Here is a 23,538-nt window from a genome sequence, read left to right on the forward strand (position 1 = left end):
CTACTCGCCTTGAACTCATCACTGAACAGGATCTCCTCGGAGTGCCTTCAATCAACCATTACAATGTCCCTCTCTAGGCCCAGCTGCGATGTGCCATTCGTAATGGCCTTTACCTCCCCAGCTACTTCATCCATTTCCTTTAGAGTAAAGTCCAGCAAGTAGCTCTCGTCTACCAACTCCTCTACCCGCTTGTAGTGTCTCTCAGAGTACACCTTGATAGCATCCAGCACGTCCTTCAAACTGCCCTTCGCCCCTACTTTCCCCTGCGGCCTCAGACTGGCTAGCCGAGAAGCAGGGTAGGACTTGACCACAGCCCATAGGATTTTTTGAGCGATCGGCGCGGTGCGGACGTTGGTGTTCCAGTCACGGAGGCGGATGAGCAGTTTGTACAGCTGCTCGTCTGCCAAAGAGGCGAGTACTTCGTCAACGGTATGGAGACCTGAAAGGCTGTCTGCATCTGGGTGCTCAGTCTCTACTACCGACTTGAAGAGGGAGAAGAGGCGGGCTGGCTGGTCCATTTGGAGGGCGAGTACGATGGCTTCGCGGTAGTTGCCGGCATACGTGTAGTTTTGTAGTTTCTGATCGAGTTCGACGCGTTCTGTCTCTGCAGTCGTCGCAGCTTCCAGCGTGGAGCTTGTTGTATCCTCCCAGAACGTGATGACACTGTCTCCACCACCAGAAACCAAGGCGCCTGTTGTTGGATGTGCGGCGAGCGCCCAGACACGGTCGGTGTGGTTATCGAGTGTGGTCATGGCCTCGCCCGAGAGTGAGTCCCAAATCTTGACAAGCCCATCACCAGCTGCAGAGGCTACTTGCGGTCCGCGCTTGTCTCGTGCATCGACGGGCCGGTAGGGCAACCACGACAGCTTCAAAACACTGTTGGAGTGGCCTTCCAGGGTGAGCAAACAGCTGTAGTCTGCTAGGCTCCATATCTTGACGGTTTTGTCGCCGCTGCCTGTTGCGATCAGGCCCTTGTTTCCCGAGTTTGGCGCCTGGGACGCCTTGGGTGCGAACTTGACCGACCATACGCCGCGTTTGTGGCCCCGAAGGACACCGATGGCCTCTCCCTCTGCGGCGGAATAAATCTTGACGGTGCGATCCTGCGATGCGGATGCGAAGAGACTGCCAGAGGGGTCGATGTCGATGGCGTTGATGTCTCTGTCGTGTGCTTTCCGGGTGTATTTGGCTCGCAGTTTGCCCTTCATCTCTTTGGTAGTATCCCACCGCTTGACGGTCCTGTCTTGCGATCCGGTCACGACGTATGCGGGAGGATGCGAGAGGGGGTCGGTAAAGGCGGCTGACGATTCCTGAGGTATTGTATGCGGCAATGCAATCGCGCCGAGCGACTCGGCGTGGCCAGTGAGGACTGCGGCGCAAGTGTAGGATTCGTTTGCGGGATCGATTCGCCATAACCGCGCCGTATTGTCTTTGGCACCTGTAGCAAGCCAGTGGCCTGACCAGTCTACGTCCAGACAGATGACGATGTCCTCATGTCCTTTGAGCAAGCCGACATCCGCACCGAAGTATCTGCCCTGGGTTGCGTCGTCTCCATCAGACTCGTTCAACGTGATGATGCGGATGTCTTCCGAGTTGGTGTTGAGCGCCAGTAACGACTTGTCTCTGCCAACGTAGGCAATGTCGATGACCTCGTCGTGCGTTCCCGAGACGCGGCGGAATATGGGCAGCGGGTCGATGGTGTCCTGCACGCCGAGCGACTCGGCTGGTCTGAGGGTGTAGAAGTTGAGCACTTGGTCGGCATGGACCGAGACCAAGTAGGGTAACGAAGGATAGCAGAGAATGTTGACAATCTCGTCCGTCTCGGTTCCAGGCGCTTGCTCTCGGGTGAGCTCTCTGCCGCTGGACGCGGACCAGAGGCGCAGTCGGCCGTTCTCTCCACCCGAATACAGCGTGTTGCCGTCGGGGAGGAAGCCTGCGCTCTCGATGCCTTCGAGAGCAGCAATGGTGCGCTGCGCCTTCCACGTGTGCGAGTCCCAGACAATCAGCGTCTTGTCTCGGCTGGCAGACACGAGGGCCTTTTCGTGCGGCGAGTACTGTAGCGAGCGCACGACGGAGACGTGCGAGTCGAGCACGGCGGCGCTCTTGCGCTTGTGCAGGTCCCAGACGCGTATCCGGCCGTCTTCGGCACCAGAGGCCAGGCGGAACTGCATCTGGCTCTCGCCCTGGGCGTGCTCCAGCTCGGCAGCTTCTGGGCGCGACTTCCTCTTCCTCTTCCTGTTGTTGTCGGGGGCGTCTGGGCGCTCCGCCACCTCTACCTCGAAGAAGTGCAGCGCCGAGACGACGCCGCCGTGGCCGTGGAAAGCGTGCGTCGTGTAGCCGCCGACAATGTCCCAGATCTTGACGACGCCGTCTGCGCCTCCGGTTGCAACCAGCGTGCCGCTGCGGTCTGTGGCCAGGGTGACTACGGGCGATGTGTGGGGCCGCAGTGTGCGCAGAAGCTCGAGCTCGATGGTGTCGTCGTCCGTGGCCGCGGGGTGGAGGGCGAAGAAGCGCATCGACAGCGACCGCGAGCACACGACGAGGTGGGATGCAGCTGGCGTCAGCACCAGGGCCGTGATGGCCTCGCCGTCGCCCTCGACCCTTGCCAGCTCCTGGCCGTTGGTGAGGTCGGACAGAAGGACATCCTCGCCCAAGCTGGCGGCCAAGATGCGCCCGTCTTCGCTGAGGGCCAGGCTGCCGCCCGCGTAGATGGGCTGCAGGGTGCGAGCGACGCTGTACGTGGTCTTGACGGCAGCTCGTTGCGCCGACATGATGGGCCGTGTGGTAGAGGCAGAGGCAGGAAGCGTGTGCTGGGCGTGCTGAGGGCGCAGGAAAAAAGTTTATCGATAAGGCGGCCCTACCGCGCGCTGACGTCTGGCGGCGCGTCTCCCGCACACCCACCGTGCCACCTCCACCACCACCACCACCACCACCATGGGCCGCCAAGCCTACCTGGACAAGATGGCCTTTGTACGGACCCCGCCAGCGCCGCGCGCACATGCTGGCTAACACGGTGCTAGGGGCGCTCGGCCTTTGCGCCCACGCAGGCCGCATCGCAGTCGGCCGCGTACGTCCAGCTCGAGTCGGCGCAGGCTGACGTCCCGCCGCGCTACCACGAAGCGACCGCCAACAGCTACGTCCAGCTCTACGACGAGCGCGGCAGCCCCATCAACCCGCGCTCCCACCAGTACGGCAAGAAGCTGCGAGGCGCCCAGAACGATGTGTTGGCCTCGGTCGGCGTCGTCGAGCGGCGACACGCCCCGGCGGGAGCCTTCCCGCGCGCCAGCCACGACCGCCTCGAGCTGCTGGAAGCCGAGGACACCGTTGGGAATGCCATTGCACTGGCGACCACGCTCACCGAGAACCTGTGCACCTGGTGGATAGGCACTCTCAGGGAGAGGATTCTGGCACGTTCCTGCCGCCGCCCTCTCGTGCATCCACTAACCGGCGCAGACGTTCCACTATCCCCATGCCCTCACCTTTGCCCAAATCGCGGCCGCTGAGCGTGCCCTCTCTGGCGCCCCCATTGTCTATGCCGGCTTTGCCGCGCGCGTGTTTGCGACCATGCACATCCAAGTCATTGTCTACAGCACCTTTGTCTATCAGCCTGTCGAGCGCTTGCTCTATGCCACACGCGCAACCGCAAGGACACGCAACTTCTTCCGCCACGCCAGGAGAGCCCTCAAGTCTAGCCTCCGCCTGGGCCTCGAGATGCTGTGCTATCCCTTCTTCTACCACGCTGCGTTGCAACGCCTTGGACTAGTGCCCGCCCGCCCACTACTGCCAGCCTGGCGGTCCCTCAATCCCCTCTCAGACTCGTCGCCTCTGCCGTTCTCTCTGCACTGCAATGCGTCTGAGTCCATGGCGGACTGCATCGGTGCAATCTTGACCTCGCCCGCCATTCTCCTGTGTGCTGAGCACTCCATCGAGCGCTGGGTCTACGCCTGCGTCTACGAAGCTGTCGAGACGGCCATGATCCGTCCTGACGAGCCCGACATTCCCAGCCGGGACGCCAGTGGAAAAGACCGGGCCTTGGCTGTTCTCGGGCTGCGACGGGAGTCACCGCCCCTGATTCGGGACGCCGTTCACAGCCTGCTCGCAATGCTTGGGTGGGCCCGGCCGGTGTCCCCTCCGAGCGCACAAAGAAAGCGGGCAATGGAGCTTGCACCCGCAATCGCCTCGAGCGAGATCCAGACGCTACAAGTTGGTGGCACTCAGGTTGCCGGCGCTACCCCACTCAGTCTCCCCGTCCTGCACTCGCAAGATCACCCTTCCGCAGAGCCGCTCGATGCAGATGTCATCGCCGTTCCGATCGATGCATTTGAGGACCTGGTGCGATCTACCACCCCGCCAGGGTCGCCGACTCAATCGGAGCAGAACGAGAACGGTCCCCGGATACGCATAACGTCGAGGGAAGGAATCGTAGAGATGGAAGTCCGTCTCCCGCCTAGGATACTTTCCACGCACACGCAAGTCGCAGAAGGCTCGGATCCGTTGCAAGACGACGCAGCTGCCGGGTCAAGGAACCGAGCCCGCTCAATGGACGGTCATGGATACCACCGCGTCACGCAACTCTCGTGTGAGCCGGCGCAGATGATCAGTGCAATGGTCAGAGCCCAGCTTGTCGGCCTTGTCATGCTCCCATTGAGGATGGCCACTTTGCGAGCGATTGCCTCACATTTTGTAGCCAGGCAAGAAGGGCATGCAGGGTCGTACCGCATTGTGGGTGGGTTGGGTCTCGGTGAGGGTGTGGGCTGGCGGAATATTGGCACCCAGCTCTCACGCGTAGCGCTCTGTGGTGCACTGGAGCTGACTATCGATCTTGGCCTGTGGGGATTGCAATATCTGGCCATTACAAAATTCGGGCAGAGTGTCTTCGGATGGGGTGCGCTTTGAGCGTATCACTCGCTTGGCAGACGGCACCATGGCCAGTGACATGCTCGGCAGCACCCGATGCAGTGGCCTTGGAGTGGCACCTCTGGCGGTTGTGTTGTTTCACGAGTAAGTAGACTCGAGTGCCGGCATGGACAATGCTCCGAAGGGGAACAGTGGATAACAAGGTCCCCGCAATACCGGTGGGTTGGTCTCTGGTTGGTCACCATGCTGGAGCATGCTTGATCACGAGGCCATTCAAGCGAGGCTTCCCGACGCCGGCGGGTCATTGGTGTTTGTTGGTCCGGCAGTCGTTGGTAGGAGTAGTGGTGGCTCGGAAGGCAAACGCGGCAGCACGTGCAATGTGGCGCGCTCCCGCAGCACCAGCGCGTTAGTCTCTGGCTGGAGAGGACGCGGCGACATTGGGGTTTGGTGCAGTGAGGCGGAGACTGCGGATGGTTCTGTATGTAAACGGGCGGATCAGCAGGGATCGCCAGCAGGTCTTTGTATAGCGTCACAGAAACGTCGCTCCCAGAGGCGCTGCGAGATGCCGACAGAACAGCATGCGCACAGAGAGTATGTAGAGGTAGCCGGGCCAGGGTCTGCAGATGGCAGCTGCTGTGGGTGCCGACATTAGTGAACCCCTTTTCCCAGGTACACAGGGCCCTGCGTCTTTGGTGCGTTGGCGCGAACAGCCACGCCGCCCGCCCGTTCTGCTTGCACTGGCACGGCGCTTTCATCGGTCGGTCGTTCCTTCGTCGGGCCCCTGCACCAGCACCTGCACCTGCCCCGAGTCCCAGGGGATCCTGCCATCCATCTCATCACCGCTCCTTTTTCCCCACTACGCCAACACACTGCCGGCCGACCTCACGCTGAGCGACGCTGAGAGACGCTGCGTGCTGCCACATCCCATCGCCTCGCTGCCCCCTTGGACGCGCCCACGACGTCCCCAGGCCTGCCAGCGCGCCTCCCCCCGCCTCGACTGCGACTACCCGTCTCCGCTGCATTGCCTTTGCGCTTGCTTCCCGCGCCCAGGGCCCTGCTTGTCCGCGACGTACTCGTCCCCGCCTACCTTGCGAGGCCCCGTCGCGTTGCTGGAGGGCCACGCCGGACATGTGCACAGCGGCATAGGCCACCTGCAAAAACAAAGCCTGTAGGGCCCACGACTGCAGCGCCAGCACCTCTGCCGCCCGCCGTAGCACTCGTACAGACGCGCCACCCCATCACCATGTCTGCCAACTCGCTGCCTCGCCCGTCGCGGCCCTCGATCGCTCCGCCCACCGGTCCCTTGCCCTCGCTGCCCGTCCCCAAGTCGCGGAGCTCCCACGTCGGTCCGACGACGCGCAGCTCGCTGCTCCCCGGCGCCGCCAGCACACGCGCTGTGTCGTCGTCGTCGCTGCCCTACCGCCCGACGTCGAAGCATCTGACGTCTCCCTCGGTGCCCTCGTTCCCGCCCGACGCTGGCGCGGCCGGCTCGCTGCCCGTGGGCAAGTCGCTGCGCAAGACGGTCAGCATCGGCTCCTTTCCCCAGCCGCCCAGGCATGGCGGACGCTCCAATCCCACCAGTCCGCTATCCACCAGCTCCACGCCCGGCGGAGACACGGTCGACCGGAGGCTGTCCTCGATATCCAAGGGCCCAGCGCCCGCCCGGAGCAACAGTCTGAAGAAGCCGCGGAGCTCCAACATGGGCGGCGCGCGAGGCCTGCTCCCCAAGTCGCCCCTGTCGCCCCCGAGCCTGCTCAACGGCAGCGCCGACTCCGTCACCGTCGAGACGGCCCATCTCAGCCTCCCCTCGCCGCCCCAGAGCCGCACCTCTTCGCCGCAGGGCTCCTACGCCACCAGCGCAACCACATTCGAAGACGGGGACGACGGACGCGCCGACGCCAAGGCACCCAAGGACGGCAAAGGCAATGTCATTGTCAGCGTCCGCGTCCGCCCCGATGCCGGCGCCAAGGAACCCAAACACGACGTCGAGTGGCAAGTCAACAACAAGCAGGCCCTGATCGCCTACAAGGGCAAGGAGGGCGGAGACTACATTTACGGTATGCTTGCACACGGCGAGGCTCGCTGCACCGGAGCTAATTTGGCCTGACCTAGACAACGTATTCGATACCCAAGACAACAACGCGCGCGTGTACGATGCTGCAGCCAAGCGACTCGTCCGGAGGGTCATGGAGGGCTATCACGGCACCGTCTTTGCCTATGGCATGACGGGAACCGGCAAGACCTTCTCCATGCAAGGAACTGCGACGAACCCCGGCGTCATACCCCTGGCCATCACCGACATATTCTCCTACATCCGGGAGACGCCCCAGCGCGAGTTCCTCCTGAGGGTCAGCTACATCGAGATCTACAATGAGAAGATTATCGATCTGCTGGCGGGGCCCGTCGTGGGCATCAACGGCCAGACCGGGCCCGTGGAAGAGATCAAGCTGCGCGAGGACAGCAAGCGTGGCGTCTATGCGTCGCCGCTCAAGGAAGAGATTGTGCAGAGCCCGACCCAGCTCCTGAGGGTCATCGCCCGGGGTGACAATTCGCGAAAGGTGGCGGGTACGCAGTTCAACGCGCGCAGTTCCCGGAGTCACGCTGTCGTCCAGATCGTCGTCGAGAGCAGGGAACGCGCTCCTGGCCCTGCAATGAACGGCGACAAGCGCTCAGCCATTGTCCCGGGCGGCGTCCGTGTTTCGACGCTCAGTCTGATCGATCTGGCTGGCTCTGAAAAGGCGGCGGACAACAAGGAGCGGCGGACAGAGGGCTCCCACATCAACAAGAGCCTGCTCACCTTGGGCACAGTCATTGGCCGCTTGGCTTCGGACAAGGACAAGTCGGAAAAGGACAAAGGAAAGGGCGACAAGCACTTGCCGTACCGAGACAGCAAGCTCACCCGACTTCTCCAGCCCGCCCTGTCCGGAAACTCGCTCGTCAGCATCCTCTGCACTATCCAGATCGGAGCCAGTGGGAGTCCCGCTGCTGTCAACAGCCACACGGGCGAGACGCTGAACACGCTCAAGTTCGCTTCACGAGCCAAGAACAACATCGTCAGCCACGCCAAGAAGGCCGACGAGTCCATGGGCGCTGCTGGGGATGCCGGCAGCCGAGCACTTCTGGATCGCTACCGCCTGGAGATTGAGGATCTGAAAAAGCAGCTGGCAGAAGGCAAGAACAAGGAGCCCAAGGAAGAAGAAGACGACGAGCTGAAAAAGGACAAAGAGGAAGAGAAGGCGCGCGAGTTGGAAGACAAGCAGCGCCATGAGGAGCAGATGCTTGAAATGCAGCTCGCCCGGACTGCCCTGAAGGAGCGGATTGAGCATCTGAACAGGCTGATCTTGAGCTCCAAATCGCTCGGCGTGAACAACGGTCGGTCCTTCTCGTCAATGAGCTTCCAGCGCGGTTCCGTCATGAGCAATCACCACCACGACATGCGCCCCAGCTCCATACGCTCCTCGGCAAGCCACGCCACCCTCGAAGTCCCAGGCAAAAGACAGAGCACGCCACATCTCCACATGGACGGCTCCGAGGAAGACGACTCGGTCGGGGAGAACGGAGACGGCATTGCGAGTCAGACCGTGCAGATCCAAGCCCTGCAGGCTGACCTTGCGGATAAGAACCGTTACATCGCGACCCTTGAGAAGCGCCTTTTGCATGCCCGGCGCTCCAGCCATTCTCGAGTTTCCATGTCCTTGTCGCACAAACTCACAAACAGCGAGGAGGGCGGCATGATTGCGGCGCTTGCCGAGAGAGACAACGAGATAGTCAACTTGCGGGCGCAGCTGGAAGACAAGGAGCGCATGATTGGCGCCCTCACGTCGGCTCGCAAGAAGAACGACAACGCACACGAGATGGGCAGCGAGTCGCCCGGCAGCCGGCGTACTTCGGGCTACCAACGCAGCGGCAGCGACGGCAGTGGAGTCAGTCTTCTGCCCAAGGGTCCCACATCGCCCGCGCTCAGCGTCAAAGCGCCATTCCTGCCTCCACCAGCTTCCAATGGCTCAACCAAGAACATCGAGGAGATGACGCGTATGCTCGACGAGATGATAACCGGCCGCGTCGAGAAGACTGCAAGGCGCAGCAGTCTCAGGCCCGTCACCGAGGGACCATGATTTTGCCCAGGCGAACCGATGAATCAGCTCGATCGAGATGAAACGAAGTACGGTAATGAGGATGAGATGAGATGAGATGAGATGAGATGTCGGCACGAGCGGCGCGGGGCACAGTACTTGCAACTTTTCTTCTCATTCAGCAACATCCTCAACTGCGAGGAACACATTAGCGACAGGCGTTTATTGGCAACGGAGTAATCATGGCCCAGGAATGGACTGGAAAATCGGATGCAGCGTACGGGACACGTACGCATGCTATGCAGGGGCGGCTTTCTGCTTGTTTACTCATTGCGATGCGCCCCGGAGGATTGTACACTACCACTTTTCTTTCTTCATCTTCCTGTGCCGAGGGACTTTCGATCTGATACCCCCTTTACATAGCTTTCGCGCATCTTTCTTGCCTGCAATACGATATGGAGCCACGGAGAGTAGCTTCCACACCCTCTCGATAGAAAGTGTGCTTTGCACTCAGACCCCGTGCCGTCTTACCAGCTGCATCTCACAGGACCCCGAGTACTATACCTCCGATCCCGAGCTCCCGAGATCGTCTTACTTGCATGCGCATGACATACTTCCTTTAATACACCTCACACCATCTGACTACACACTGTCTATTTCAAACTCGCAGTAAACGAACCAGTCTACATGCCCAAGTCCCAGGCCGCTACTGGTGTAAGCGACCAGTGGTGTCACTGTCATGTGGTTTTGGCTACTCGACCCTAGCATCAAAGGCGTTTGGCGCCGGAGACGGGTCGTCCTAGCAAGCACCAGTGCGTCAACAACGTTGCACTAAAAGGCCATTCTGAAACAACGACGTGGCCCGCGCACATGCGACAAATCGAGGCACCCTCCTGCGCCTTCCGCATTTACACTGCAACCTTCCTGGATCCAGCAAGTGCCATCTCCCGCAATCTTACCTTTGATCCTATCTTGGTGTCTGCCGCGCACCTTGAATCGTCGCTTCGGTGCCCTTGGATCGCTTGCTGACCCTTCTCCTGCTAAGGACTCGGACGCTCCTGGATGGAGATCATTTCGTTGCGGGATCCTGCTCGGACGTCGGATTGTTTCTGGTTGTGAAACTCGACCTGCGCCAGGAGGGGCCTTCGTCCAGACACCTTAGGTTGCCACCCTTTTGAATGCCTTCTTGAACGGCTTCTTGAACGTCTGCTTCTCCCTCTCCGTTGATTCGCATCTTGAGGAAACGAAGAGACCGAGTTACATTCTTGTAGTTTTTTACCCCTACCGGCTTGTTTGCTTTGTTTGATAGGCGGTGCCTACGTCCCCTCCTTTGACTACTTACATCTTTACTTGCTTGTTGGAGCGTTCGCTGCAGGGTCAGTGACGTCTACCGACTGCATATACTAGCATTACAGCTTCGTCATCACAGTGGTACCATACACTGCAGGAGGCCGCCCGACTTGGCCGATATCTTACACCGTCCTCTGAATCCAGCAGGTCTACGGCAACAGACATGCTCAACCAGGCTGCGAAGAAGCTGTCCAAGATGCATGTTAGACGGAATCCGAATCTGTCCATACAGTCGACAGCTCACTACTCACAACTAAGCCCCCCGCCCCAGTCTGCCACCTCGAGTGCGTTCCTCTCTCCCACGGTTCCTTCGAGACGCGGTCTGCTTGCGAGATCCCCGCCGCCGAGTCCGAGCCTTCCGAGCCTGCTACCGAAACACGGCAAGAAGACGACCCAGCCGAGTCATTCAAGATTGGTAAAGCGGATACTCATAGGGTGCTGTGGAGTAGCATTTCTACTGTGGATTGTGCTGAGGCAGATATACGCACACTCACAAGGAGCGGCTGCTTACGAGGATGGCAACGAGGAAGAATGGGAGATGGTTGGTGGCAGTCAGTTGCCCCACGAGCCAGTTGCTCTCGCCCTCCAGGATGCGAAGGGTAAGATGAGGTGGACCGTGTCGATACCGTCCGACTATGAGTTCCCGCTCCGACCGGCACAGTACCGCGACATCTGCCACCAGTCCATGGAAGTCTCAAAGGGTCTGAGGCAGGAGGCGCATGCTTCGTCCGGGTTCGCGAAGAGGATGCTGAACTATTACCAGCAGGATCAGTACTACATCGACGTCCAAGAAGCGGAACAACAAGGCTTGTTGCCACCATCCAAGGCTGCAGGAAGGCCAAAGGGCTTTGTGGAAGACGAGGCTATCAAGGATGGCATCTCTACAGCGGGACTCAAGGTCTGTGACAGGACCTTGACCTATGCTATGGAGACGGAGGATGCAGGCTTTGGCAACACGCTGATGCGCATGTGGATGTCGTACGGTCTGGCCAAAGCTGAGAAGCGCGCCTTTTTCATCGATGACACGCGTTGGTATGTTCGTTCGTGTACCGCTGCTACTCGACACTGACACTCCCAGGCCCTATGGCAAATACTCGTCCTACTTCCAGCCTCCGCCGTCTGCGAACTGCCTCCCGCCTCCTCCATCCCACATAGTACCATGCCCACACACCGCCCGCCACATCGTCGTCAGTGGGGCGACGCTCAAGTCCACATTCGGCCACTCTTTCACAGACGAGTGGGAAGACGCAACAAAGATGCGCGTCCAACGGCAGTCAAAGATCTTCGGCCTGGCTAGGACTGGCTACGAAGCACTCTTCAGACTTCGCTCAGACGACGAGACCTACGTCTTGCAACGGGCACTAGAAATGTACGGCGAAGTCAAGAGCGAAGGCGGCCTCAGCATCGCCATGCACGTCCGACACGGCGACAAGCACCCCATGGAATACCAATACCAGAAAGACTACATCCCACTAGCGCGCTACGTGGACACAGCGCGCGACCTCTACATTGACATGGTAGAGGGCGGTCTCAAGAAGAAAGCCCAGCGCAGCCTGCTCTCCTCCCCCTTTTCGTCCTCCACCGACCCTCTCGTCCCCCGCCACACAACTTCCAAGATGATACTAGCCTCGGACGACCCACTGGTCTACGACTCTCCCGAACTAGGTCCCAACAGCATCCGAGCCCAAGACCGCATCGTGCTCGCCACCAAAGCCGCTCTCGAAGCCGCACAATCGCAGCCCAAGAAGAACACGTGGATCGACGAGATTACGGGCTGGGAAGGCGGATTTTACCGCGACGTCTTCTTCTCTCTGGGCCAGCCCGTGGGCAACGCGGAGGACATGAAGAAGGTCAACGACGAAAGCGTCGATGTGCCTGATGGCGCTATGAAACTGCGCGAACTGGTTGGGCGCGCTTATTTGCTGGATTTGAGTGTACTGGGCAAGGCGGACACGGTGGTATGCACGGTCAGTAGTACGAGCTGTAGGCTGTTGGCTATCATGATGGGGTGGAAGAGTGCGATTGTGGAGGAGAAGTGGCGGAATATTGATGGCACGTTTGAGTGGAAGGGGATTATGTGGTAGAGGATGTGCCTTTTTGGGGTACTTAGGTGGAGGCATGGATGTAGGAGGGTGGGTTAGCGCCGGAGCCATGTGTAAGAATGAATAGCAACAGCCGAAAATTGCCTTCTCCCTCCATCTTGTTTATTTCTGCTATTGAGCTTGAAATGTGAGGTGAGCATTCGTAATCCTTGCTAGAGACAGCACCTGGCAACGTCACATGTGTGGGCTGATGTATTACCAAGTGTTGATTAAGCTGCCCAGCCCTTCACCTGTTGTCTTCTTATCGAGCCAGTGTGGAGCAAGTCGCCAGGTCTGACTCGAAACCGCCCTCTTCTACATGTGAACTATTGGAGTGAGAGTGAGACCAAACAGCCAGTAAGCGGAATCACTCGAATCGAAGCGAAGTTAGGACAGACATCAGGCGGTATTGAGAGCATTATACGAGACACACAAAGGAGAGCAATAGCGGTTGGGGGATGATCATAAAGGACATCCAAGCAAGCACCTCGATTGCCTTTGGTATATTCCCAAGCACCCGGCAGACATCAAATAAATCACCCCACCGGAAACTACTCATACAAAGCTCTACTTCTTCCTTGCTACCTTGCCTTTGGTTTCTGCCCTCTTCTCCTCTCCCAGACCATTAGGTATGCTTCCTTGGTAAACAGCGTCTCACCCCTCTCCTTCTCGACGTACAAGTCTTGGATGCCGTACCACTCCTCTCTCGCTCGGTCTTTGACCTGCACTCTCCACACCTTGCTCTCTTGCTCACCCTCGACACTGTCGTCCTTCTTCTTGACAGCCTCATGGGTGATGTTGGCTACGAGATCATACCAGATGGGCTCGCCGGGTGGGTATTCTTTGGGGTTCGGCTCGACGTAGGGCGACATGTCGAGGGAGTGAACGGGAAAGGTGACGATAGTTGGGTTGCGCTCCGAGACGAACTTGTTCTTGGAGAAGCGCTTGATGTTGAAGAGGAGGTACGGCGGTAAAGGGTGGAGGAGGCGGTAGCGAACCCGGTTCTTGGACTTTTCTTGCGGCGTGACACCGTTGTATTTTGAGAGGATGTTGACGAGGGGGACTTGCGGGATGATGTTCTTCTCGAGTGCGTCTTGGAAGAGAGGGGCTGCGGGCAGGTCGAGGGTCAGCACGAGGAAGCGCGATATCTCGGTCTGCACGGCTGCATCCTCAAAACGGAGACGGTCGCCGGCATCTGCACGAGCGGTGATTTCTTGCTGCTCGATCTTCAGCGTGCCTTGGAATACCTTCTGGATTATGCTGCTGTTGGGTTTTGTTCGCGAGCCGCCAACGGCCAGATGGAGGTTGTTGAGAAACCACGAGAGGAAGTCGACGGGGTCAGACTGATCAGAGAGCGTGTACCGTTTTGAGGACCGCAACGCAATCTCTTGGAGCAGTTCGTGGGGCGAGACGTGGGTCTTGAACGCCCGCGGGTTCCAGATCTTGCGGACAAGCGTGCTGAAGCGCTGCGCGAGCTGCGGCCGACTCGACAGGTCTTCCAACATGAAATAATTCCGCAAGGGGACCACGTGGGAGAGAGCTTGCACGACAACGTTGAAGTAGTCGTTCGCTTTGATGTTGTTCATGCCGACGAAGCCAGGTATATACTCTCGATTTGAGAGGTCCCACGACACTTTGGGCTCCCTGTCCAGCTTCGCGACCTCGTCCTTGGTCATGCGCGGATCCACGACGAATTTGATGTCATCCAACGACTTGGACGTGACTTCGTAGCCTTCGGGGAGCACGTAGACCTTCTTCGTCTCCATGTTGACGTATACGTGGTGTCCCTCTTCCAGAGCATGGAAGTAAGCTTGTGACTTTGGGCCGCGACCTTGGTAGTATTTGCCGCATACGAGGCAGGCGTAGACGTTGATGTTGGACAGAGTGACGGAGCACAGCTTCTCAAAGTCGAAGTCGAGGACTTTGCGATTGATCGTGTCCAGGTACAGGTCGGTGTATCCAGCCTCTGGGGCGGTCTGGCGTCTCGGCGCAGCGACGGCGGGCTCGTTGTCGTCTTCGTCCAGCTCCGCATGCTCCTCCTGGTGTGCGCCTGCGACGGCTACTTGCCCCCGGTCGCGCTGGCGCGGAGACATGGGGCGGCCGTTGCTGGTCGCGCCATTGGCCTGGGGGCTTTCCATGTCTTCATCCTCGACCCTGGCGCGCTTTGGTGCCGGCGACGGCGCGTCGTAGACTTGTTCGAGAGGCTCCAGCGCGGGTCGCTTGGACATTGTACGCGGCGGAAAGAGGTGCGGTGCGTCGAGAGGCGGGAGAGCGTGCGCCTACAGCATCAGGCTTACGGCAGAGTCCGGGGCGGTGGTGAAGCATCAGAAGTCGTAGGCATCAGAAGTCGTAGGCATCCAGACGGTCACGGGCTCCGGTGGAACCATTGGCCGGGGAAGCTCCGCAGACACCGCAAACACAACTCCAACGCGGGCAGGCCGAGAAAAAAGTCGCGTTCAGACACCACCCACCACCCACCGCACGCCCTCCCGAATTCCCCTCCTTGCCTGTTTACGAGTGCGTGCAAGATGGTATGCCGCCCGCCGCACGCGAAGAGGCGCAACAGTACTGACGCCCGTACAGTCCAACCCCACCCAGATCTTTGCGGAGGACGTCACCGAGGAGAAGGGCGAGAATGCGCGTCTCTCGGCCTTTGTAGGCGCCATCGCCGTCGGCGACCTGGTCAAGAGCACACTGGGCCCCAAGGGCATGGACAAGATATTACAGTCGGCGTACGTGACCCCGCGCCGTGCACAGTGTGCTGCAACTAATGTGTGCAGTTCTACCGGCGAGATCATGGTCACCAACGACGGCGCGACGATCCTCAAAGCGATTGCCCTCGACAACGCCGCCGCCAAGGTCTTGGTCAACATCTCAAAGGTCCAGGATGACGAGGTCGGCGACGGCACCACATCAGTCACGGTCCTTGCCGCCGAGCTGCTGCGAGAGGCCGAGAAGCTGGTCGACCAGAAGATCCACCCCCAGACCATCATCGAGGGCTACAGGATAGCGAGCTCTGCGGCCCTCAAGGCGCTAGAGAAGATTGCCGTAGACCACAGCAGCGACGAGCAGGCTTTCAGGAAAGACCTCGAGGCCATCGCCCGGACGACCCTCAGCTCAAAGGTGCTCTCGCAGGACCGACAGCAGTTTGCCAAACTCGCCGTCGACGCCGTCCTCAAGCTCGGAGGCTCGACCGACCTCACGCACATCCAGATCATCAAGAAGGCTGGCGGAAAGCTCAAGGACTCGTACCTGGACGAGGGCTTCATCCTGGACAAGAAGTTCGGTGTGAACCAGCCCAAGCGCATAGAAAACGCAAAGATTCTGGTTGCCAACACAGCCATGGACACAGACAAGATCAAGATCTTCGGTGCACGCGTCAAGGTCGACTCGACCGGCAAGCTCGCGGAGCTGGAGAAGGCCGAGCGCGAGAAGATGAAGGCCAAGGTCGAGCGCATCAAGGCACACGGCATCAACTGCTTCGTCAACCGGCAGCTCATCTACAACTGGCCAGAGCAGCTCTTTGCGGACGCCGGCATCTGCTCCATCGAGCATGCCGACTTTGACGGCATCGAGCGCCTGGCACTGGTCACGGGCGGAGAAATCACATCGACATTCGACCACCCGGAGAACGTCAAGCTCGGCCACTGCGATCTGGTCGAAGAGGTCATCATCGGAGAGGATGTCTTGATCAGATTCTCGGGCATCAACGCTGGACGGGCATGCACCATTGTCCTCCGTGGCGCAACCGAGCAACTTCTGGACGAGGCTGAGCGGTCGCTACACGATGCCCTTGCCGTTCTGTCGCAAACAATCAAGGAGCCCAGGACAACGCTCGGTGGTGGCTGTGCCGAGATGAACATGGCCAAGGCGGTGGCGGAGGCTGCACAAAACGTGGCTGGCAAGAAGGCCATTGCCGTCGAGTCTTTCTCCAAGGCACTCCAGCAACTGCCCACGATCCTGGCCGACAATGCCGGTTTCGACTCAAGCGACCTCGTTACACGCCTCCGGAAAGCCGTCTACTCGGGCTTGACTAGCTCGGGCCTGGATCTGTTGTCTCCTGGAGGTGGCATCACGGACATGAGGGAGCTGGGCGTCATCGAGAGCTACAAGCTGAAGCGCGCGGTGGTGTCGTCGGCGTCGGAGGCTGCCGAGGTGAGTTTGCCCATTGTTTGAGCTGGGGACCCGACTAACACGATCTAGCTGCTGCTGCGCGTAGACAACATTATCCGAAGCGCGCCGCGGAGACGTGAGCGCATGTAGGCATGGGACGAGCAAGCGTGATGCCGTGAAGGGGTCGACACTAGATAGGTGTATACTACGGAAGTCATGAATGCAGTCCGACAAGCTGGCTAAGGACCATTTTTCTTTGCGTCCTCCATGTCCGAGCTGCTTCCAGGGCCTGGCCGGACTTGATGCGCGTCGGCGGTTGCTGGCAAATGACGAGTGAAGTAATCAGGCCATGTCGCGACGTGTCTCTACGGACTCGCGGGCATGCTCAGCCCTCGCAGCATGTCTTGTTCAGTTTCATGTCGTGGGCAGGGTGCCAAGGGTGGGACTAAAACGAGAGCAGGCGCGGCCAGACCCCAGTTTACACCAAGCCCCCGCAGATTAGCATCGAGGCCAAAATCCGCATCACGGCAGCGGACACTGCTCCTCCTCCTGCCCACGCCCATCGGCACCCACGGATGCTCCATCTCGCTCGCCCTCGCCGCCTTGCCTAGGCTTCCGCTCCATCGACGCAGGACCCTCGCCGCGCCATGCCGCGCCCGCGCCGGCCGCCCGGAGCTGGCTCGACGCTCACGACGCTCGCCCTCGTCCTCGTCACGCTTGTGGCCGCTCAGCAGCAGCATCCACTCGACCGCCATGTGCACCAGACGTCTGCCCGCGCCGAGGTGCACATGCTCGCACCCCACCACGGCCAGGCCAGCCGCAAAGACACGGTAGGCGACGCCCCCGGCCGCCCTGCCTACACGCCCTTGAACGACCAGAACGTGCGCGCCGTAGCTACCAAAGTTCCTTCTGCTCCAGCCATCAGCGCTGTCAGAGCCCATCCTGCCAGACACGCTGCCTCGGGGGGCCTCGTCCCCAGTGCGCGCTCTCTGCACGATTGGGAAGTCGAGGACTTTGTTCTCCTGGCGACCGTCGACGGCCACATGCACGCACGCGACCGCTACAACGGGGAGGAGATCTGGGAGCTGAGCGGCCGCCCCATGCTCGAGACCATCTACAACGTCTCGGAAGACCGCCCCGGCCCCCAGCACCAGTCCTTTGTGTGGATCGTCGAGCCCCGCGAGGACGGCGCCCTGTACCTCCTCACCCCCGGGCCCCACCCCCAGCTCCAGCACCTGGGCGTCACCGTCAAGCAGCTCGCCGAGAGCGCCCCCTACTCGAGCGACGACCCGGACCTCCCCGTCGTCTACAACGTCGAGAAGAAGACGTTTATGCTCCTCGTCGACGCCGCCTCGGGCATTGTCAAGCAGAGCTTCACCCCGGGCGGCAACTTCCCCTACGACGACAGCTGCGCCCCCGACTCCAAGAACTTCTTCACCACGCGCGAGCGCGACTGCCGCGGCGTCATCGACATTGGCCAGACCCAGTACACCATCACCATCCACAACAAGAAGACCAACGAGCTCATCTGCACCCTCAAGTATGCAGAGTGGAATCCCAACAGCAGAGACAAGGACCTGCAGTCCCAGTACGACCAGACCCTGGACAAGCAGTACATCTACACCATGTACAACGGCGAAGTCATCGCCTTCGACTACAAGCGCCCGCGATCCCACCAGCGCCCCCTCTACCGCCAACGCCTGCCCTACCCTGTCGCCCGTGTCTTCGACGTTGCCCGCCCCCTGAACGACCAATCCAGCGAGCCGCCCCTCGTTCTGCTCCCACAGCCAGCCGGCCCCATCTTCTCCGAAGACAAAGCCAACCACGTCCTGCTCAACACCACCGAGTCCGGCGCCTGGTATGCCCTGTCCGAAGTCAACTACCCCGCAGTCACCGACGGTGCACCGGACGCCTCTTGCTACAAGCAGGATCAAGTATCCTACGACTGGGACTCGGCCTACCTGCTGCCGGACAAGAGCAGCCTCGTCGGTGTTCACAGGCTAGACTACCGGATTCCCAGCCAGCAGGCACAGCTGCCAGGCGTTCCTGCCACGACGTACTACCCAACGTTGAACGACCAGGCCGTGTCCAATCAGCCGGAGACGTCGCACCGTGAGCAGCACCAACCACCGACCATAGACGCGACAGCCCAGACGCAGGACAGAATGGCCTCGATGAAGCTTTTGGTCTTTTTCCTTGCAGCTGGCTTATTCGTTGGTGCTTCCGTGAAACCAACACTACGCGAATCATGTCTGAGCCACCTGAAGAGACTATTGCATTCGGCCAAGGCCAAGTTGCCTCCCGCTCCTGTGCCCGCCTCTGCCGAGCCGCAAGTACAACCTGTAGAAGAAGAGGCGCTACCTCTCATAGTCGACGAGAACCTCGTTTCCGAGAAGCCGATGGTAGGAACTGTAGCGAAAGCTGACATTGCCGCACCCGTTGCTGAGGAGGTCAAGGAGAAGAAGGTGACTTTTGACGTCCCAGACGACGAAGACGAAGATCTCGCGCCCCTTTCCAGGACCACAACTGTCGAACGTAGCCCCCCTGCCGAAGACGAGGTCCTGCCTGGCACTCCGCTCAACGTGGACGCTCAACCGATGACTAGCAGTACCGATGATGTTTCTCAGGATTCGTCAGCCGCACCCACGACTCCCAAGAAGAAGAAAGCACACCGAGGCAGACGTGGCGGACGTAAACTCAGCAAGAACCAACAGAAGGAGGAAGACGAGGTCAATCGAATTGTAGATGCAGCCAAGCAGCTCGAGGTAGGACCGAGCCTGCAGCCAGACGAGCTCACTGTCAGCGGCGGCGACGTGCAGAACGTATCCGAGATCAAGCGGATCGGCAAGTTGACAATAGACCAAGACCGACTCCTTGGCAACGGGAGCGGAGGAACGTTTGTCTTTGAGGGTAAATGGAAGGTACGCTGAGTCTCCGTTCGCTCTCAATTTCTTGTGCTAACGCCGCTTCAGGAGGTCAAGGTGGCTGTCAAGCGCATGCTACCGCAATACTTTGGACTCGCGGAGCAAGAAGTAAAGCTTCTGCAGAACAGCGATCCCCACCCGAACGTCATCCGTTACTTTGACGACGAGAGGGATGAAAACTTCCTCTACATCGCCGTCGAACTCTGCCAGGCCAGCCTGTTTGACCTTTACAAAGACGGCCGTCCAGGCGAGGAACTCTCCGAAAGCCATCAGCGTCTGGTGAACAAGATCAGCGGCAAAGCTGCAGCTTGTCTGTACCAACTGGCCGCTGGATTGAATCACCTTCATCATCTTCGCATCATCCACCGCGACATCAAGCCCCAGAACATACTCATCGCACAGCCGTTGATCACGTCCAAGGACGATGTACGGCTCGTCATCTCTGACTTCGGACTCTGTAAGACGCTGCCCGATAACGTTAGTACCCTTGTCGGAACGACTGGCAATGCAGGCACTGTTGGCTGGAAAGCGCCTGAGCTCATCTCGCAGCCCAAGGAACTAGCCAACGGCAGCTCGCAGGGCTTCTCTCGCGACTCGTCGAGCTCCACGGACCCGGTCGCCCAAGGCGTGAAGCGGGCCGTCGACATCTTCTCTCTCGGTTGCGTGTTTTACTACGTGCTCACCGGCGGCTGCCATCCCTTTGACGACGAAGAAGGCTGGATGCAGATCCGTGAATACAACATCAAGAAGGAGAAGTCGAACCTCGATCGCCTGCTTCTCGGTGCAGACTCTGTGGAGCCACATCGCCTCATCCACTGGATGCTGCGACCCAGGCCCGAAGACCGTCCCAACGCCTTCCAAGTGATGAACCATCCCTTTTTCTGGGATGACCAGAAGCGCCTTGATTTCCTGTGCGACTGCTCCGATCATTGGGAACGTGAACCTCGGGACCCGCCATCTGCGCACCTATTGGTGCTCGAAGAATTCTCGCAAGACGTGCTCGACCACAGACGCAACTTTCTCGCCAAGCTGGATCAGGGCTTCATCAACTCGCTCGGCAAACAGCGCAAATACACAGGCGACAAGATGCTGGATTTGTTGAGGGCGCTCAGGAACAAGAAGAATCACTATGAGGATATGGACGATGCAATCAAAGCAAAGGTGGGGCCTTTGCCGAGCGGTTATCTCAGGTATTGGACGGTCAAATTTCCGCAACTGCTTATGGCTTGTTACGAGGCGGTGTTGGCCTGCGACCTGGAGCATGAGCCACGGTTCAGAAAGTATTTCGAGAGCATGAAGTAGTCAGGGGGTAGGTGGGGGTATTAGCAATCAACGCTGGACTTAAACGTGACTCGTTTGCTCATAGATTGACTGTGATGGCTACCTCTTCAAGCGACTACCATCCAGTTCCGCTAGACTCGCCCTGACCATGTCGGGGTTGTTCGTCATCAGCTCTTGGACCCTCTTCTCGAAAGCCTTGATCATAAACTCTGCCACCTTGGGCGCGACGCCCCCACTCAGAGCGGCATACATGGGGTTCGCAAATGCAAACTCGACTGCCAGACTGACCTGTGTCTGGTCGTTCTGTATAGCCTCAACAGTCCACTTACTCCGCAGGTGGGTAAGCAGGCCGTTCTCGCCTTCCCTTCGCTCCGCCGCCTGGTGCCCGCCGTCGAGGTGATGCGCAATATCCTCCGTCTTCAAACTCGTCTCGGTATTCCCGCCCACACTCTCCACATAGCGCCCCGGTATGCAGTACACCCTGCTCACGAAACTCTCGGTTATGCCGCCAAAGCCGCTGGTCAGGGTGCCCTCGGATGGCCAGCGCCGGCCGTAGACCTTGTCCGGTGCAGACCACTTGGTTATGTCGCTGCGCTGGCAGTAAGGCAGGAAGTGCTGGTAGTTGGGCACGTCGGCTATGATGGAGTAGACGGGGGCCGAGGGGTAGGGCAGCGTGCGCACGGCGGTCAGGATCTGTGGCGGCGACGACGAAGATGGCAGCGCGGAGTTCAGGGCTTCGAAGGGGTTGGGCAGGAAGGTCCGCCGCTGCGAGGGGGGTTGGCGTGGGCGCGCGCAGCGTGTCGTTGGACGGGTGAATCGCAGGGATGCCATTACGGGTTGGCCAAGCGTCGATATATGGCGGAGTTGTGTATGTGCAGAGTTTGATCGGTGTCACCTCGACATGGTGGCTGAGCGGTTTGAGAGCCCAGAGCCCATGAGCGCATCACGCTCCAGATGGCACACCAGTTGACGCAGATCCGCGCTAGCCCTAGAGAAGATATCGATGCGGCTGCGGCTCTGCATGACGCATGGGATCTCCAAGGCTGTCAGGGACCTCCAGGGCTGAGCCAAACTCCTTTGGGCGCTAGCGCTCGAAATTTCCCCTCCATGAGTTGCAAGATTCCCCGCTTACGCGACTTTGTCAGGAGTCCGAGATGGCTGCGAAGACGGACAGCATGAACGGCGCACACGCAGGAACTGCCAGTGGCGCGAGTGTCCACGATGCCGGCGATTCGAGATTCCAGACAGACAACACCATGTCCAGGAAACCACAACCGAAACAGCAACTCTCCAAAGCAATGGAGCACATGCGCTTCGCAGTCACGGTCGATCCTGTTCCGCATACTCCAGCTTGCACGCCGCCACCAGAGGCTCTGACGGCCACATCGCCAGCTGCCCTCGACTCCGCCGAGAACGACGCTTATGGAGTGCCTGCTTCTCTACAACCCGTGCGCGCCCCACCGTCTCGCTCCCACGACCCAGACAACAATCAGAAGCGCAGCGATCCCTTTGCGTTCGGTTCGCGCTACCTGGAGGAAGGCGACAACATCTTCGAGTTCAACGCCTGGGACCACGTAACCGTCGACTCCAACTACCTCGCCTTTTCAGAAGAACAGTATTCCAGACAACGGCAAGAGCCGGTTTCCGACTTTGATCGCAAACGCTACAACGCCCAGCCCGAGAAGTGGTGGAACCAGTTCTACAAAAACAACAAGACCAACTTCTTCAAGAACCGCAAATGGCTGGCACAGGAGTTTCCTATTCTAGAAGAACTGGGCGCCGAGGATGGGCCAGAGGCTACGCTGTTGGAGGTCGGCGCCGGGGCAGGGAACAGCGCCTTTCCCATCCTGCAGAGAAGTCGGAACCAGCGGCTGAAGATACACGCGTGTGACTTCTCCAAAAAGGCAGTCGAGCTCATCCGCAACCACGAACTCTACGACCCGGAGCGCATACAAGCTGACGTCTGGGACGTGGCCGCCGCTCCCGACTCGGAGAACGGTGGGCTCCCCCCAGGTCTGGCTGAAGGCAGCGTAGACGTTGTGCTCATGATCTTCATCTTCAGCGCGCTGAGTCCCAAGCAGTGGGACCAAGCCGTCCGCAACATCTGGCGGGTTCTCAAGCCGGGCGGCCAAGTCCTCTTCCGCGACTACGGCCGCGGCGACCTCGCCCAAGTCCGCTTTAAAAAAGGCCGTTACATGGAGGAAAACTTCTACGTCCGCGGCGACGGTACGCGCGTCTACTTCTTCGAGCAGTCTGAACTCGAGGATATCTGGGGCGGCGCCAGAAAACGCGATACTACCATTGGCAACGTGGCGGACACCACCATATCCCAGACCGAGGCCGAGGGTGTCATCGCGGATAAGATGGAGAGTCTGTCTCTCCACGATCCTGGCATGCAGACGAGAGAGCAGAGCCACGATGACGTCAACGATCTGGACACTCCCAGGCCGGGTTTTGAAATTGCGCACATTGGCGTCGACCGACGGATGCTGGTCAACAGGCAGAGGAGGCTGAAAATGTATAGGTGCTGGATGCAGGCTGTGTTTCGCAAGGCAGGCATGGAGAGCGAGGTGCCAACGAGCACGCTGAGGCAGGACAAAGAAGACGCTGCAGAGGAAGAGGAAGAGGGGCAGAGTGGCGTGGGAAAGGAGGATGCAGTGGAGGGAGGGGGCGTTAAGGTTTGAGGGTCCGAATCGTGAGGGTGGAATGCAAAAGTTGCAGTGGTGGCCTGTAGTGGGGATGAATGATACCATGACATATGAGAGAGAAGACGTTGTGAAAGTAGAGTATACTATGCGTCAAACCACTGTGTAGTTAGAAAGCAGCGCTGGAAAGCACACTTGATTGACCCGTCGTGTTGTC

At 59.5% G+C, this 23,538-nt stretch overlaps 9 protein-coding genes across 9 annotated transcripts; 6 read left to right on the forward strand and 3 right to left on the reverse strand.

The window, feature by feature from the left end:
* Positions 1 to 47: 47 nt before the first annotated feature.
* Positions 48 to 2,768, reverse strand: J4E78_010807 (uncharacterized protein; the record flags this gene model as incomplete). The annotated part of the gene is made up of 1 exon (XM_049371383.1): positions 48 to 2,768. The coding sequence occupies one exon, from the start codon at positions 2,766 to 2,768 to the stop codon at positions 48 to 50; it is 2,721 nt and encodes a 906-aa protein (XP_049216862.1).
* A 163-nt stretch (positions 2,769 to 2,931) lies between these two features.
* J4E78_010808 (uncharacterized protein) lies at positions 2,932 to 4,893 on the forward strand (the record flags this gene model as incomplete). The annotated part of the gene is made up of 3 exons (XM_049371384.1): positions 2,932 to 2,967; positions 3,018 to 3,428; positions 3,451 to 4,893. 3 exons carry the CDS (start codon positions 2,932 to 2,934, stop codon positions 4,891 to 4,893), a joined length of 1,890 nt encoding a protein of 629 aa, XP_049216863.1.
* Positions 4,894 to 6,097: 1,204 nt separating this feature from the next.
* On the forward strand, positions 6,098 to 8,969 carry J4E78_010809 (uncharacterized protein; the record flags this gene model as incomplete). The annotated part of the gene is made up of 2 exons (XM_049371385.1): positions 6,098 to 6,911; positions 6,967 to 8,969. The coding sequence occupies 2 exons, from the start codon at positions 6,098 to 6,100 to the stop codon at positions 8,967 to 8,969; spliced, it is 2,817 nt and encodes a 938-aa protein (XP_049216864.1).
* Positions 8,970 to 10,440: 1,471 nt separating this feature from the next.
* Positions 10,441 to 12,361, forward strand: J4E78_010810 (uncharacterized protein; the record flags this gene model as incomplete). The annotated part of the gene is made up of 4 exons (XM_049371386.1): positions 10,441 to 10,479; positions 10,536 to 10,712; positions 10,756 to 11,309; positions 11,356 to 12,361. The coding sequence occupies 4 exons, from the start codon at positions 10,441 to 10,443 to the stop codon at positions 12,359 to 12,361; spliced, it is 1,776 nt and encodes a 591-aa protein (XP_049216865.1).
* Positions 12,362 to 12,939: 578 nt separating this feature from the next.
* Positions 12,940 to 14,586, reverse strand: J4E78_010811 (uncharacterized protein; the record flags this gene model as incomplete). Its single annotated transcript, XM_049371387.1, has 1 exon — positions 12,940 to 14,586. One exon carries the CDS (start codon positions 14,584 to 14,586, stop codon positions 12,940 to 12,942), a length of 1,647 nt encoding a protein of 548 aa, XP_049216866.1.
* A 300-nt stretch (positions 14,587 to 14,886) lies between these two features.
* On the forward strand, positions 14,887 to 16,621 carry CCT2 (T-complex protein 1 subunit beta; the record flags this gene model as incomplete). The annotated part of the gene is made up of 4 exons (XM_049371388.1): positions 14,887 to 14,889; positions 14,942 to 15,090; positions 15,139 to 16,513; positions 16,562 to 16,621. 4 exons carry the CDS (start codon positions 14,887 to 14,889, stop codon positions 16,619 to 16,621), a joined length of 1,587 nt encoding a protein of 528 aa, XP_049216867.1.
* Positions 16,622 to 17,118: 497 nt separating this feature from the next.
* Positions 17,119 to 20,697, forward strand: J4E78_010813 (uncharacterized protein; the record flags this gene model as incomplete). Its single annotated transcript, XM_049371389.1, has 2 exons — positions 17,119 to 19,392; positions 19,444 to 20,697. 2 exons carry the CDS (start codon positions 17,119 to 17,121, stop codon positions 20,695 to 20,697), a joined length of 3,528 nt encoding a protein of 1,175 aa, XP_049216868.1.
* A 78-nt stretch (positions 20,698 to 20,775) lies between these two features.
* On the reverse strand, positions 20,776 to 21,507 carry J4E78_010814 (uncharacterized protein; the record flags this gene model as incomplete). The annotated part of the gene is made up of 1 exon (XM_049371390.1): positions 20,776 to 21,507. The coding sequence occupies one exon, from the start codon at positions 21,505 to 21,507 to the stop codon at positions 20,776 to 20,778; it is 732 nt and encodes a 243-aa protein (XP_049216869.1).
* A 323-nt stretch (positions 21,508 to 21,830) lies between these two features.
* Positions 21,831 to 23,360, forward strand: J4E78_010815 (uncharacterized protein; the record flags this gene model as incomplete). Its single annotated transcript, XM_049371391.1, has 1 exon — positions 21,831 to 23,360. The coding sequence occupies one exon, from the start codon at positions 21,831 to 21,833 to the stop codon at positions 23,358 to 23,360; it is 1,530 nt and encodes a 509-aa protein (XP_049216870.1).
* Positions 23,361 to 23,538: the final 178 nt, after the last annotated feature.

This window comes from Alternaria triticimaculans, assembly GCF_023758025.1.
Source record: "Alternaria triticimaculans strain BMP 0046 chromosome Unknown scaffold_40, whole genome shotgun sequence".
Classification (NCBI taxonomy): Eukaryota; Fungi; Ascomycota; class Dothideomycetes; order Pleosporales; family Pleosporaceae; genus Alternaria; species Alternaria triticimaculans.